The sequence below is a fragment of the Mytilus californianus genome, unplaced genomic scaffold, assembly GCF_021869535.1.
Source record: "Mytilus californianus isolate M0D057914Y unplaced genomic scaffold, xbMytCali1.0.p SCAF_2, whole genome shotgun sequence".
In the NCBI taxonomy this organism is placed as follows: Eukaryota; Metazoa; Mollusca; class Bivalvia; order Mytilida; family Mytilidae; genus Mytilus; species Mytilus californianus.
In genome coordinates this window covers 12283303-12299096 of record NW_026262668.1, presented here as the reverse complement: position 1 = coordinate 12299096, position 15794 = coordinate 12283303, and the positions used below count along the sequence as shown (strand labels likewise).

Sequence of the window (15794 nt, the reverse complement as noted above, 5' to 3'; positions counted from 1 at the left end):
TGTTAGATCTTCAAATTTGCGTTAGCAAATTTTTGTTCTTCTCTCAGAGGGATTCGAACCCTTGCGTCTATGCCATCGTGGCAACAGCGCCTGCACCGTGTCCAGCGCCCTAGACCACTCGACCACCTAGGCTATATAAAAATGTAGCTTTCGCTGGTCGAGTAATGCCTCTTCTCGTCGAATTAATTTAGGGTTATAACACAGTACATAATGTATAGTGGCAAGTAAATAGTGTACCTTTCAGATCAGCTATTTTGTTAGTCGTAAAGGATGATAATGTTACTAACCATGCCGCCACATCAAATGTGATGTTAATTGCAACACTACAAATGCTGTGTATCTTCTACAGTGTAAATACGGCAGACAGTATGTTGGTGAGTCAGAACAGCCATTTCACAAACATATGAACGGCCATCATTAGGACTATGAATGCAAGTTTCAGGGTTAGATAATCTACATGGCTTATGAATTTGATTATGTCTTAAGGTTAGAACAGAGTCATTTACCAGTCCACTATTGTGCGATGCCTATTTTAACAGAAGTAACACACCAGGTTTTACTAGTGAGACGGGGTACGTCGAAAGGGTAAGCGTCTCCCGTTGTGAATTAAAAAAAACATCAAAGTACCTGGCTGATAATTTTGTACGACAGACGCGCGTTTCGTCTTCAAAAGTCTTATCAGTGACGCTCGAATCAAAAAAGTTAAAAGTGCGAAGTTGAAGAGCATCGAGGACCCATATACATCCATCACCCGCCATGCGAATCCACCACATTCATCTAAATTGTCGAAATCGGATTGGACAAGTATTCTGGTACATCTAAGATTACAAAATCATGTCGCTAGCGAGTTGATATGATACACAAACATATCGTATCGGTCTACAAATTTGTGATAGTGACCATAAAACTTTTGTATTGTCGAATTCAGTCGCATTACACTGTTGGACGACTTTTTTGCGAGCAAAACCCTGTAAATGAAGTCCGTACAGTGTGAAAATGTGCAAGTGTAACGTATCAATTGATATATGTATGCGCTATACGATGGAGCAGATGGCATGTTACTAATAGACATTTTCGAAAAGTCATCTACACGGACACTTATACCGACACCGATACCTACACTGACTAAAAAAATAGAATGACCGTATCAAAATGTCAAAATACACTAAATGAATTTAATTTAACATTTATAACTATATTAAGGAGGTAAATTATAATTAAAAATAAACGCATATATTTTTGATATAGCGACCCTGCAAATAGGATGGATAGAAAAAAACTCCCTCTCGTAAAACTTTGTTTGACTCAGCAGAGGTAGAAAAAGATATAATTCATTATTCGTTAGTTGGTTTTCTATAATTATTCGTTAGTTGGTTTTCTATAATTTTTAATTCAAAATCTGAGCTAGAAACACAAAGTGCTCTCATCAGTTTTGGAATTCTTTTAATGATGATTTGTGATATTCCAACTGTTTTCTTCTAATTGTCGAATTATACTGATTGATCTTTTTCAAGCAGTAAATTACATTTCATGTAGTTTTTGGGGTAAAATAACCAAAATCGGTATTCATCTTATCAAAAGAGAAAATCGGATACACCTTAATACGATCAAGCGTGTTTGAGTTTACTGTTTTGTCCTGAATACGTATAAAGCAAAAATATTGATACATCAGTCTCGCTTCAGATCCATTATTTGTTTATATATTTAGGCTACATTTTGATATAATAACGTCACACATTCACAGTACCAAAACAGGAAATATATGGGTCAAGTGAGATACCTGTCAAATGTTTAAACTGGAAGTGTATTTCTTAGTTGTATTTTGTTTTACTTTCGTTCACTCATTTTTTTGTGAAAAATTTAGGCATATTAATTATTTTATTTATGAAATGTATAAAAAAAAGTGGGACAAATGTTGTTCACTAACTCCTTCTTGGATTTATACAAAAAGTCCATGACTTTATAAGTGGATCTTAAAAATGCATAACTGAGAAAAAAAAACATTTTTGTGTGTGTAATCTTGGTTAATTATTCTTCAACCTCTGCAAATGTTTAGTCTGCCCTTCCACATAATACTTAAATAAATTTTTTTTAATGTTTTTTTATTAACTTTCAAAATTTCCCCCTGACAACCAACCAGACAATAGATTTTAGTTGACAAAAGGCCTAAAAGTACATGAGATGCTTTATAGCTAGTAGATCCATTTGTTTTTTAAAACAGAACTGTCATGTAAGGATCGTAATTATGCCACGTGGATTAATTTATCGGTTTTCAAGAGCTAAGTTGACAGCGCGGGTCATCCCTACAATGGCTTCCATTTTCACGATTGAAAAAATTAATCGGCGTTATTGAGAGATGATTTTGACGAAAAGAATCCTGACTTTCTGTGGAAAATTCTACTAATTTACACAAAGCCTTCCCCCTTTTTTTAAAAATATAATATGAAGATCGGTCAGTTCTCAGCTTCTAAGCAGACCCAATAAATCAACAAATCATTGAAAATATTTTTTTATACAGTATTTAAAGTGTAAATTATATATATATTTTTTTATAAATGCCTGTGCTCATTATACACCTTGAGATGACCCCCACCTAAAAAGGTTACCTGTAGTCCTAGGCATAGGTGTAAGCGTCAGTGTCGATAAGTTTTCGAAAATGTCTAATGAGAAATGGGATTTTGAAAATTAGAAGGTTGAAATCATCACGTTTGTTATAGATTCTAGTTTGAAATCGTCCATCTATGTCAATATCACGGAAAAGATCAAGATATGAATAACACCTTATTTGTTCGATGATATACTTGATTTCATATTCAAATAGATAATGAGATTCAAGCACTCAAATAAATGTTGATAGAATAACACAGTATATCAATATCATATATTTGTAATTTAAAGTATTATTTTTTTTTAAATACTTCTTTTAAAACTGACTTGATATAAAAGTTTAGTCTGAAAATGTTAACTTCTGGTGGCTGCTTCTTGTTGCTCTTTGGATAGATTCGGACGAATAGTTTGTGATTTACTTGGATGTAAAAAACCCATCTGAGAAAGATCAAGAGTGTAGTTCTCACATTGTTTGATAGCAGCGTCTGGAACCTGTAGGTAGATTTGTGTAGATTTTCATTTATGCAAGTACGATGTGATAAAGAAATTTTATTGATGTAAATCAAGTCATTGATATAAGAAATTCGATTGGAAATACGTGTTTCGGATAACGTACACAAAGATACATTCATTATGAAGGTGATAACCCAAATCATTTAATTTAATTTTTGGTTGAACGGGAAATGTCCTAACTTTGATATGCGCCCAAAAAAAGATTGATGACCCAATACTTATATTTAATATTTGAAATAAAGAAATATTATTGTAGTCTCTTATTGCAAAATTGTAATATGTACTTTTTCCTATCCACATAAATGTGTGTATGTCCATTTGATTTGTAAGAAATATACGATTTTTCAGGAATGTTTGCAACCTGTAAATTGAAACCATATATATGACATATACATATACCTTTTGTTGAATAAGACGATAATTTTCTTTTGGTATCAATTTTTGAAGTTTGTGAAAGATTCTATTATTGCCAATTCAGTAGCTTTTACTTTCCGCAATATAAACATCAAACCTTTACGTAATTTTCTAGTTGGCGCACACTGCAAAATCTACGAAGGTCGGTATCCCACGAAAATATAATAGTTGCATAGTAATTAGGAAAATATTATTCCTTAATGTTTGCGCAAAGGTAAGCATGGTCCATTTTATTCCATTCTACTCTTGTTTCATTTTCTCGTGACAGTAAGAAAAATATGATATAAAGTTTCCTTTCAAAACGGCAAAAAGAAATTTTCCAATAAATTATATCTCTGTGAAAAAGAATCAACATTCAGATTGTAATGGGCTTTTTTATTTTTTTATTTTTTTTACTATTTTGTAACAGAGACAATTTAAATTCTTCACTTCGTTACACATGAAACAAAAAAAACTTTTGTTAGGAAATTTGATATCCAATAATTCATTAGAAAAAAGTAAAGTCACAAAATTACTGAACTCCGAGGAAAATTCAAAAAGGAAAGTCCCTAATCAAATGGCAAAATCAAAAGCTCAAACACATCAAAAAATGGATAACAACCCCTTCCACAAAAAAGAAAAAAGAAAAACCACGAAATCTAAAGGTTGAGCAATCCCCACAACATCAAACAATTTCCGAGTTCAATGCCAGTTTTAGTGGAATAATTATGCGTTCTTTAGTTTTCTGCATAGGACTTTGTTTTTCTTCGACATATGTTTTTGGATGTCCATTTGGTGTAGCATTTTTGCCCCTTTTTTACATCATGCAGGAATCCAGACATCATAATTGGTATGAAAAAAACTTATTTTTACCAAAATTATTAGCATTTATTGTGAGAGTCAAGTATGACTCTACTTAGAGGAATATAATAAATAGGGTGGTTTTATCTAATATCTCATGAGGATATTATTGTTTGAAATGCAAACAAGTATTAGAATTAACCTTAAAGGGGCATTAGCTGTCGAATTCATGTTCACCAACTTGAAGCAAATTCTCATATTTGATTTATAACATACTAAAACGTATATTCAAATTATAAAAAGTTTAAAATAAACAATTTACGATTCATAGACTCGATAACATGTGTCAGCATTTCGTGTGTATTTTAGCCTATACGCCATCTAATTAACCACCGAGGTGACATCCGAAGACTGCCGAAGGTCAAATAACCCGATATAAACATAAATATAGATATTAATAGATAGCGAACACGTGCAATTGGATTTTTCTAGGTCTGTTTGATTTCATATTATAGGTTTTGAAAGTATGTTAATCATCGTTTTTACCTGTATAAGAATGAGTTTTTGTGGATCGAATGAGTCAACCAAATGGTTTACCTTGTTTCACTTTCAATGTTAACATTTTTTTCCTTTTAATAGCTGACACGCCTAGTTTATGTGCAACCCATCTCTAGCTAAGGGATTAAATTGAAGGTTACATGAATACGGATTTAGTGAGGTCGAATTATTCAATTGCAAGTGAATAATTCATCAGTGATGTTTCTTAGCCTATTTTGACATAATTGAACTAAACTGGCTGCTAAAAGCGAATTATTATTTCACTATTTCACTTTCGTTAACGATTGAACCAAAACAAATCATATTTTAATTTTTTTCATATCTCGGAGCTAATGCCCCTTTAAAATCTACGTTTTTACTAATGTTGTAAAATCAATTGATAACAGAATTTTGAAGCTTATTTTCGATTTTTTTTTATTTTGAAACACCATTGGAATGATCAAATAAGTAAAAAAACAAAAAAAAACGAACTCCAAGGAAAAATCAAAACGGAAAATCCTTTATCAAATGGTAAAATCAAAAGCTCAAAAACACCACTCGAATAGAAAACAACTGTCATAACAATTAATTGTCTTTTCGCTATTGGTTTATGTGCATGTACTTTGGGCATTGCATAAGATCGTGTCTTTCTCTATTTTGTTCGTGTCAAATAATATACTTCAAATTGGACTGTACACAGAAACAATTTGAAGTACAGCAGTTGATATTGTTATTATTTTTTGGTTGTAATTTTTAGCCTTAAACTGGTGAAAAATGAAAAAGAGGGGTTGAGTACTAAACAAAATTGATTACATGGTCTCATATAAACGAGTTTGTTTATACATTCCTGTCTAGTACTACTGTTTTGTCCTTTTTGTATGGTTGATGTCAATTGTAGGTATTCTCTATCAGACATATGATAGACTAGTAGATACCTTTCTATTGCTAAAAACCTTCAGATCCTCGGTGTCCGAGTGGTCTAAGTAGTCGAACTACTGTATCACTAGCATGTCAACGCTGTGGTTGTAAGTTTTAATCCCGCAGGAAGGTGCGCTCGACTCCAATCTTAATTTACTAGGATTGTCAGTTTTACTACCGAAGGTCGGTGGTTCTCTCCTGGCACTCCGGCTTCCTCCACCAATAAAGACTGACCGCCACGAAATAGCACAATATTGCTGAAAGTGGCGTTAAACATAAATGAATCAATCAATCAATCTAAAGACCTTCTTTTCAACCTTGGTTGTCTTCTTTAGTTTCATTGTGTGTTGTCTCATTGATCTATAGCACAATTATCCCAAATTGCCTTCTATTCATGTTTTCACTTTGCGCTTAAATGTAGACCGACTTGCACTACCTTGGTCAGTGGTGTATAGCATGGATGATGATGCTCCTTGGTTGGATTGTTTGATTTTGTGTTGAAAGCCGTCAAGAAAGCCCATCTTCTGTTTGGACTACTGTTCTGACCACTTGTATGCATCATATTTGAGTGAAAGAATAAAGCATCACCTATTTAAAAAAACAGTCTATGTAGTAAATCTTATACATTGAATTTTTTAAATAAACTGAAATATTGGCGTTTCTTAATTATTTAATTGTAACACATGGGTATATTTGTATACCCCGCCGTGACGGAGAGGGCATTAAGGTTTACCCTTGTCTGTCCGTACGTACGTTCCGAAATTGGTTTCCGTTCTCTAACTTTAGTTTGCCTCAACCAAATGTAAATGAAACTTATACGCAATGCTTATTATCACAAAACTCAGATCAAGTTCGAATTTGAGTGGCATCACTTTTACCGTACAGGAGTTATGCCCCTTTATAACGTTATATGCAAGCGGGGACATCATCTGTGTACCATGGACACATTCTCCATTTTTTTTTATTTGTGTTGATAGGTAATTGGTTCATTGAATAATAACCAACATCTCTTTGCCATCATTATGACTTTTATTGGTATGACTGATTACTAATCCAATGTAACAATTGGTTTAAGCAACTTGCTATGAAGAAGACTACGGGTTGGGTGTAAGTTTTAAAACTATGACATGTTTTCGAGGCACCCAGAGTTCAACCTTGAATTTTTTGGGATGCCTGTTTGTCAATCTTTAGTTTTATGTGTTTTATCGAGTACCGGTCTATCAGTTTTTGCTTCGGTCATTGCGTCGTCGGTCCTTAATTTTGAATTTCTCCTTAGTGTCTTCTTTCAATATGTTAAAACCTCTATATGTGGCTACCATATTTGTCGTTAGACTTTGAAATAACAGATAGACATTGATATTGAGTAATCAAACCTGGATTCATTTCACACCATATCAGTTGACAACGTTCTTTTATCTGATCAACTCTTCCAGTGTCTGGTATCCTTTGTTGTCCATGGATCAATTCATGATCGAGTCTACCACATGTGTGCGAACCTTCCAATATCTACCAATTAAGCAAAATGTAAAAATCATTAGAATAAAATAACGTTACAACTTTCACTTTCATATTGTTTTGTTCTTGGAATGATATTCAATGTAAAGCTTTTTATTTGGATGGAAGAGAACATTTCACAAACGATGGCGTCTGCTTCTTAACTTTCAGAAGATTGCACAATTTGTAAAGACACTAAAGAATAAAAATCAAAACAACATAGAGGTTCACTGTGACAAAAACAACGAAGCATTTAATTATTTACATTATGAAGAGTATGCGTATGAAATATTTCTAGGAGATGAAATGTAGGTATACATATGATATTCACAATATCAGCTAGAACTGAATTGAAGATTGTTGAATTGGAAATATGCACTCCGAAATCTTCAAAATAAGTAAAACAACAAACCATACCTGTATAAATAAAACTGGTTGGTTTTTATAAATCGTTTTAGTCTGGAGATGAACTCCGAGAAAAGACCAACGAAGTAGCTTTACTTAGCTTTAAATGACATATATAAAACATTATATTTGGAGTTGGCTATTTCTAATAGTTAGCTTAGAGTTAGAATACGTTATAACCAGCGCCTATGTACATTTTAGCTCAACATTTTCATAATTAAGAGAGATAAATAGTTTGTCGAAAATTACTATCTTAACTGAACAGCAGTTTCTTTTTTTATTTTGATAACGAGGACATATGATAATAACCATAATGTGCCTTCTGAAATTCCAAAAATAGAAAAATTCTATAACCTGTTTAAATTGATGCTAATATCGATGATAAATGAATATAACGATAAAGTATACTGAAATTGAGTAATGGTATTATTGATTTGAGGTCATAAACAAGTTATAAATAGCGTATCGGAGACAAACAGTATATCTTCTTTATAGAAAAAAACAGCTGTGAATGAATTACTATTGTCTTCCTTTTACTATTCCTCAAGCTTCTTTTAAATGTATGGTGCATATGAAACAAAAATCATCAGGGTATGTTTACCTGAAGACAACCATTTTCTTTCGTACATTTATCAAGAGCAATAAAAACTGTCATCATATTAGGTAGCAAGCAGCCATTCTTATACCAATATCTGGAAAAAATTACACGTTCTTTTAGCGTGTGCAGAAGGGAATGGTTTATATTCTGATTGTTTGCCATTCAGAAAATACAATGTGTACTGCAGTTCATGCATATCGTATAAAATTATACTAGTAAATAGGTGTCTTCAGATTCAACACTGTGACGGCTTAATTGTGTTTGATTTCTTGGTATGATCTATTAATGATTGGACTAACTTGCAAATGTTTTACTTTTATGAGCTCATGATTGGATGTTTAGTAGCGAGATAAAGTCGTTCACCTCTAGTGAAAAAAAACCTAACATTTTTGGCATTATATCTTACATCGATTGTATTAAAGTGTGTTTTATCATCATGATAATATTACCCGTAATCCTGATGCCATAAAAATGAGCCACCAGTGTAGGCCTCCTTACTGACTAATTTGCCATGATAATGATATACCTCTTCTCCCATGAGCTGAAAAGTGGAACTATAGTTAATTTTCAGTTTCGCTATGTATGACTACAAGAATAAGTAAATACGAAATGTACAAGTAATTCATAAATGGGATTAGGAAACAAGAGCAGCGCTCTTATAAAAATCGATCTACCAAATGGATTTATTCATATTAAAAAGATTAATGATTTAACTTCGAGTAATTGTTTAAAACAGTTGCTACGACACAATTACATGTTTTCTGTGTTCCTCAAATAAGAATTTCAACAATCAAATAATATAAGCATTGTGTTATTTTGGTAATGGTTATAAGGATATATTTTACAGCTTGCTAGTGTATTATTTTGATGTAATAACTACTAGTATATAATTGAAACTTACCTTTTCACATGTTCCTGCTACTTTTTGTGATCTACTAACCATTCCACTGACATCATTACCGGGATGTGACCATACAATCAACTTAGCCTCTCTTCCTTGACCATCGGATATCTTCAAGGATAGAGAATTGATCATGGCTTTTTAGTTTAATGACCAATTCAAATTTAAGAAATCAAGAACACGTCAATACACCAAACAACTGCGGCTGATGACATATTTAACGCTAGGATTGTTTAACGTCAAAGTAGTTGCAATGTATAACATGAAAATGGACGTCTGCAAAAACGTAGATGATTTTCCCACAGAAATTCATATAGTTGATTAAAAAATTTGGTGGTTTGAGTTTCTTATACCTTAAAGGTATGATTTCTGAAGCATACGCAAATATTGAAAAAACGTGTAGGGTAAATGAGACAGAAGGGAATTTCTGATAAACAATAATATTTCTCAATATGCTATGGTTTTTCCCCAGAAGTAATCGTGGCGAAAACAAAAAAAATATTTTGGAAATTTTCAGTTTTTGCAAAACTTTGACTATTCTGAATGTTATTGTATCTTTTATTATTATCCCTGATACATACAAAAATCTGTTTTTAAGATAAGATTTTCAAATCAAGTAGAAATAAGTGGTACAGTAACAAATCAAAACATTCAAAACTTCAAAGAACAAAATAGTAAGTAAAATCGATTACTTACGTAAAGAACAAAAAATATCACCACTGTTCCTTCTATTTATTTCTTAAATTATAATTACCCTCATTTTATTGTCTTCAAGAATCTGTTCTGATGTTGCATTTTCGAATACTTTCTTTACTTTTTCAACCTCTTCGTTATCAAGTAGTCTCCTACAAAGCAATAATTTGAAAAGATATATTACAATGATATAATAGTCAACCGCTTTACCTCATAACATCATAGTAACAACGATTTATTTGTGTTTTTTTTTCTTTAATTTTCTAATCGCTGCCTACATTATTCTTCATTATGTAAGGATTCATTTAGCTTTGTATTTCACGACTGTTGTTTTGGTGATGATTTCATTGGAATGCAACAATAAATGGAATTGAATATTGAATATTGTAATTGTAGTTATGTTTTTCGTTTACTTATTATTTATGTTTATAATCCACTGTTCAAATATATATATTCGTAAATAAAGCATTTACCTTACTAAAATGTAACCATGTTTGTCAAAACTTTGTTTAATCTTTGGTGTGACTTGGAAGTCATCACGATAAAATAGGTATTCTGCAAAATAAAATTTAATACCTAGCGTTTGATGTCATGCGAAATACAGGCCCGATGGCAATATGTGAGCCAAAGTAATGATCAGCGTCTCTTAAATCAAATTTATCGGCAAAATCAAACATTTGTGATGACAAAAGAGAGTTCCAGGATTTCATGATCACTTAGAAATTAGAATGATATCTTCATATAAAAATTCCAACATTGATTTTCTTTGCAAAATTTTGTCATATTCTGTGAAATACACTTAACCACTAGACACAAGACTGAAATCGAAAAACGATGGACGCTTGCTGAGCATAAACAGAGACGTTTCTCCTGTAGAGGTCTTTGTTTTCACTCTAATATCTAGTCTGTGTTTAATTACGTGAGGTCAAGATTTGAATTAGGCCTCGTTATTCTAGCTTTGAAATTGCAGTATCGGCGCGTAGATTGCAACGTTTAAATATATTTGATTGATTGTTGTTTGCTAATCGTCCAGTAGCTAATAATTCAGGCGAATTCGGGACGATGAATCATAAATATATAAATCAGTCAAAATCAATCGATTTGTTTAAAAGTTACATTAATATTCTAATTACCAATAGTGTTGTCATAAGTAGCTCTTTGGATATAGGTACATCCTCATTCATTCAATAACATCTATATAGATGTCCAGTCAGTGTGTTTATCTTTCAATGTGTTATTTCAGTTTTTCGAGATTTCGTCCTGATAATTTTATTCTGTTTATTGCATTTATGTACAACACTAAACCTTGTGACATAATCTAGATAAAAAGAGATATTTCCTAATACTATAGATTTCAGAGATAAGTTTTGTGTTTTGTAATGCATCATTTATTAATTACATTTGAAAAAAAACATATTTGAATTTGATATAAGTTTTACACAAATACTACCACTATGGTTAAGGACACAAACCTGAGTTCAGTTTAGTGCTTTCTGTAATTTCTGTCATTGCTGTAATAAGATACTCCTGTAATACAATTTAAAAAAAAAGTAAAATCTTTTGTGAAATTTGTAAGTGTATGAAATAAACATAAAAAGCTTACTGAAAATAAGAAAATATATAGGTAATCTCATTAAAATAGATTGCGCTTTTTAAGTATCCTTCTACTAACATATGCACAGGTTTATTCAAGTTCCTGGCCATGACAATGCTTTCGGTATAACGTCAGAAAGACATGATCAGTGATGCATGCACAATAGGTAGAACTTGTTTAAGAACATTGAAATTTTACGATAGATATTCGGACAATCCTACAGGGGTTAAAACTGAGCCCAAATGTAGCTGGTTATACGTTTAGTTCATTTGATCCTGTCTGTTATCACTCGAAGAGCTAAGATAACTCATACTATAATGTTATACATTAAAAGCGTACTTTGAACGAAGACTTTAAAGACATATAAAATGCAAGTTTCGATTTGAGGACGTTAGGAAATAAAAACGCGCATTACTGATCTGAAATATATCATTGGCTTTCAAATATTCGGCTTTGAGCGTTCCTGATTGAAGCTAATCCAGAAAGGCGATCCGGACGCATTAAATTGATAAAGTGTTGTTTGAATTTTTTAGAACTTTTTGAAAACTGATGAAAACATGACTGTAAAGTAATGATGCGAAAGCAAAATGGCCAACACTATTTTAGAGAGTGGAAAATGCTTACCTTTAAATGTGGTAAATATTGTTTACGTATATGACTGTAATAAATACATGTACACATTTGTAGCTGTCTGATAATATATATGAACTTACGATAATAACTTATCTCGGTCAAACAGGACGCAACTTCGTAGCAAATATCTTACTTATCCCTATAAAAATGCATATAAGAAGATTGATTTTTGAATTTATAAAGCGTGCACAATTATATTTGTACTAATTTCTATAATAATCATAATTTTATTTGTTAGGGCAAAGTTGTCTACGGGTGGGATGGGAAGGAAGGGGTTAATAAATTTACACTCACCTTAGCGAAACAGTAAAAGAGAGGCGAAAGATACCAAAGGGACATTCAAACTCATCAGTTGAAAATAAACTGACAAACGCCATGGCTAAAAATGAAAAATACCAACAGACAAACAGACAAACAGACACACAACAATACACAAAACACAACATAGAAAAATACACTGAGCAACACGAACCCAACCAATAACTGGGGGTGATCTCAGGTGTTTCGGAAGGGTGAGCAGATCCTGGTCCAAATGTGGCAACCGTCGTGTTGCTCATATTAGTACAAACTCGGTAATAAGTCTAATTCGGTAGGTCACATTCGGTCATGTGTAAAACGGATATTCCATAACGGTGAACCAACTCGTGATGGCATCCCTAAAATTTACGACGGAACGATTTCAACTTCACCACTTGAAACTCTTAGTTTAACAGCTTCCTTGTGAGCAGCAACCCTCTATCAAGGAAAGTATGATAGGAAATACAAGCCCTGGAACATCGTATCAACAGGGAGATATATATTCTGTATGCAGGCGCGGCTGAAATGTTGCTACAAAGAAATGGAAAGTTCACAATTGGGAAGCCAAAATCATCTCTTTTGTCGTAAAGTTTTGTTTGCAACCGAACCTCATTGTCAATTTCTAGATGTAAGTCAAGATATGAGGCAGAATTAACTGTATCTGTTGTATCCTTAATCTCAAGTTCGATGGGATAGATGCGTTCAACATAGTCACCAAATTTTGAATTATTTAGTGAGAGAACATCATCTATATAGGGGAAAGTAAAGTTAAAGGATACTACTAACTAACTTCTTTTCTTTCTCCTTTAACAACAAACAGGATTTCATTAAAATTTTCAACCCAGAAATACAGATTTTATCTGATAGGTTTTAATATTTGGAGATACAATGGATATGCATTTGTAATCTGTGCTCACTTTCTTTCAAGTTTTTAATCTTTTTTTTAAATGATTATTGTTGAAAATGAGAAAGAGGTGTTGGAATGTCTATATATTAAGTTATGCGAATATTCCATTGATTTAGACAAAACTCCAAACTAAACATAATCGTATTCATCTCAGAACAAAACGAGTGTTTTGGTCATTTACTCAACAAGAGACGCCAGCTTTTATTCAGAAATCATCTCGGAGGATACAATGGTAATAATGGTTTTATTTCTTATCACAAGTCAGTTTTCATTCTTTTTGATAGCTATATATAGTGTCTCATAATTTTAGGCATAATTTTGCCTTGACAAACATATTGACTGTCATAAAAGGTTTGGTTCTATGACAAATGATAAACTCCATCTTTGTCACTTCCAACTGTTGTCTCGGTGAACCGTCTGCACCAACTTAACAAGATTATTGGTTGTCCCAAGGAGTCGTCTGCACCAAGTCCGGTGCATGACTTATAAACACTGTTATCTATATCAGAAAACCGTCAGCACCAAATCAGCACCAAGTCAGAAGTTTGACTTAAGAAGGAAGGATTCTACCAGCAAATTTCCATTACACATAAAGGTTTTTAGAATTTGATTTCTCGATCATTTGTCTGAAATTGTCACACATAAAACAAATGAAGAAGAATAGCAAAAAGGAACATTCTTGTCCAAACCCAAACTGTTATTGGAAGAAGCTATGATATAATATTAATTCAGATACTGGTAAAGGACGTCCCTCAAATAAACTTTTACAAAACTTTTAAATCTGCGAAATTGTAACAAGAACAATGTAAATATTTTTCTAAATTCATCAAATAATGACATCTAATCATGAAAACTTATAAGTATCGTTTGGAATGCTGCGAGCTGGTCCGGCGTTATGCTACAGTCAATACCAATATGACTGATTCCTCCAAGTAAATTCATTGTTCTTAATACGTCTTAAATGTAGTTTTCGGTATTTTTTCGGTATAAAATCTACTGTAACAAAGTAAAATGATATCACATATATTGGCATTAAATAAAGGCAACAGTAGTATACCGCTGTTCGAAACTCATAAATCGATAGAGATAAAAACAAATCCGGGTTACAAACTAAAACTGAGGGAAACGGAAGATTGATTTTTTCCCCAAAATACTGATGAAGAGACATTTATCGTTACCTTCTTGTAGACTTTTTTTTCAATTGAAAATATGAGGATTCAAAATTATTTGCAAATACATAACATGACTATATGACTTTAATTTGAATATTGTATTATATCTTTGATTGATTGATTGTTATTTCCTTTATATCGCATCAGCAATTATATCTTTGAGCTCTTTAATATAATGTGTATGTTCAAAGTGGTACATACCAAAGTGTAGAAAAACAGCTCAAGGCCACCAATGGGTCTTCAACACAGCGAGACAATCCCGCACCTGGAGGCAGGCTTAGCTAGCCCCTAAACAAAAATGTTTACTAGTTCAGAGAAAATGGACGTCACCCTAAACTCCGAAACATATAGATAAACAAAAATTAAAAAAACATACAAGACTAACAAAGGCCAGAGGTTCCTGACTTGGAACAGGCGCAAAAATGGGGCGGGGTTAAACATGCTTTGTGAGATCTCAACCCTCCCCTATACCTCTAGCCAATGTAGAATAAACAAACACAAAGCAATACACACAGTAAAACTCAGTTTAAAGGAAGTCCGAGTCCGGTGTTAGAATAGGTAACAGAAGAAACTAAGCAAAATGACAGTGATAACATAAATTAACAAAGTACTACTGGCAGTTACTGACATGCAAGCTCCAGACCTCAATTAATCTGATTGAAATATTATGTCTTCATCATAAGAAAATCAAGCACAATCCCTCCCGTTAGGGGTTTAATATCATACCATCATAAAATATATGAGAAGAACATAGCCCGTATCATGCCAACAACTGGTTTTAGAATAAATATGTTTATTTCCGATGCAAAGACCCTATTAGTGAATCAATATTAATTCTAAAAAATGCCAACTTTTATGACCAGACAACAGTATCGTAATTATATCCCTTCTGAATAAGTCTGTTTATAGGTTTGGTTAGCTTTTGAGGTGAATGACGACATTTTTGTGCTTTGTATAGAATATTACCATAAAAGATTGAATGTGAAATACCTGAACGTATATCATGTCTATACGTTGATTTATTTTACGAATAATGTCCTTGTACCGATGATAAAATTTAGTAAATGTTTTGACAAGTTTGTGATATCGAAAACCCTGGTGTAACAATTTTTCTATAATACAGCAATTTCTTTCGTTAAATTCAAATACGTTATTGCATACACGAGCGAATCGAACAAGTTGAGATATATAAACACCATATGATGGTGACAAGGGAACGTCACCATCTGAAAAAGGATAATTAACAATAGGAAATATAACAAGAGGCTCTCGAGAGCATGAATCGCTCACCTGTAATTTTTTGCTTAAATCTTTTATCAATGATTATTTTT

At 32.6% G+C, this 15794-nt stretch overlaps 1 protein-coding gene across 1 annotated transcript; it reads right to left on the bottom strand.

The window, feature by feature from the left end:
- Positions 1 to 2927: 2927 nt before the first annotated feature.
- LOC127729259 (L-proline trans-4-hydroxylase-like) lies at positions 2928 to 10412 on the bottom strand. Its single transcript, XM_052236997.1, has 8 exons — positions 10334 to 10412; positions 9922 to 10012; positions 9168 to 9278; positions 8716 to 8807; positions 8270 to 8360; positions 7143 to 7275; positions 6206 to 6357; positions 2928 to 3099 (listed from the first exon to the last, which is right to left on the bottom strand). The coding sequence occupies exons 2-8, from the start codon at positions 9925 to 9927 to the stop codon at positions 2962 to 2964; spliced, it is 723 nt and encodes a 240-aa protein (XP_052092957.1). The 5' UTR covers positions 9928 to 10012; positions 10334 to 10412; the 3' UTR covers positions 2928 to 2961.
- Positions 10413 to 15794: the final 5382 nt, after the last annotated feature.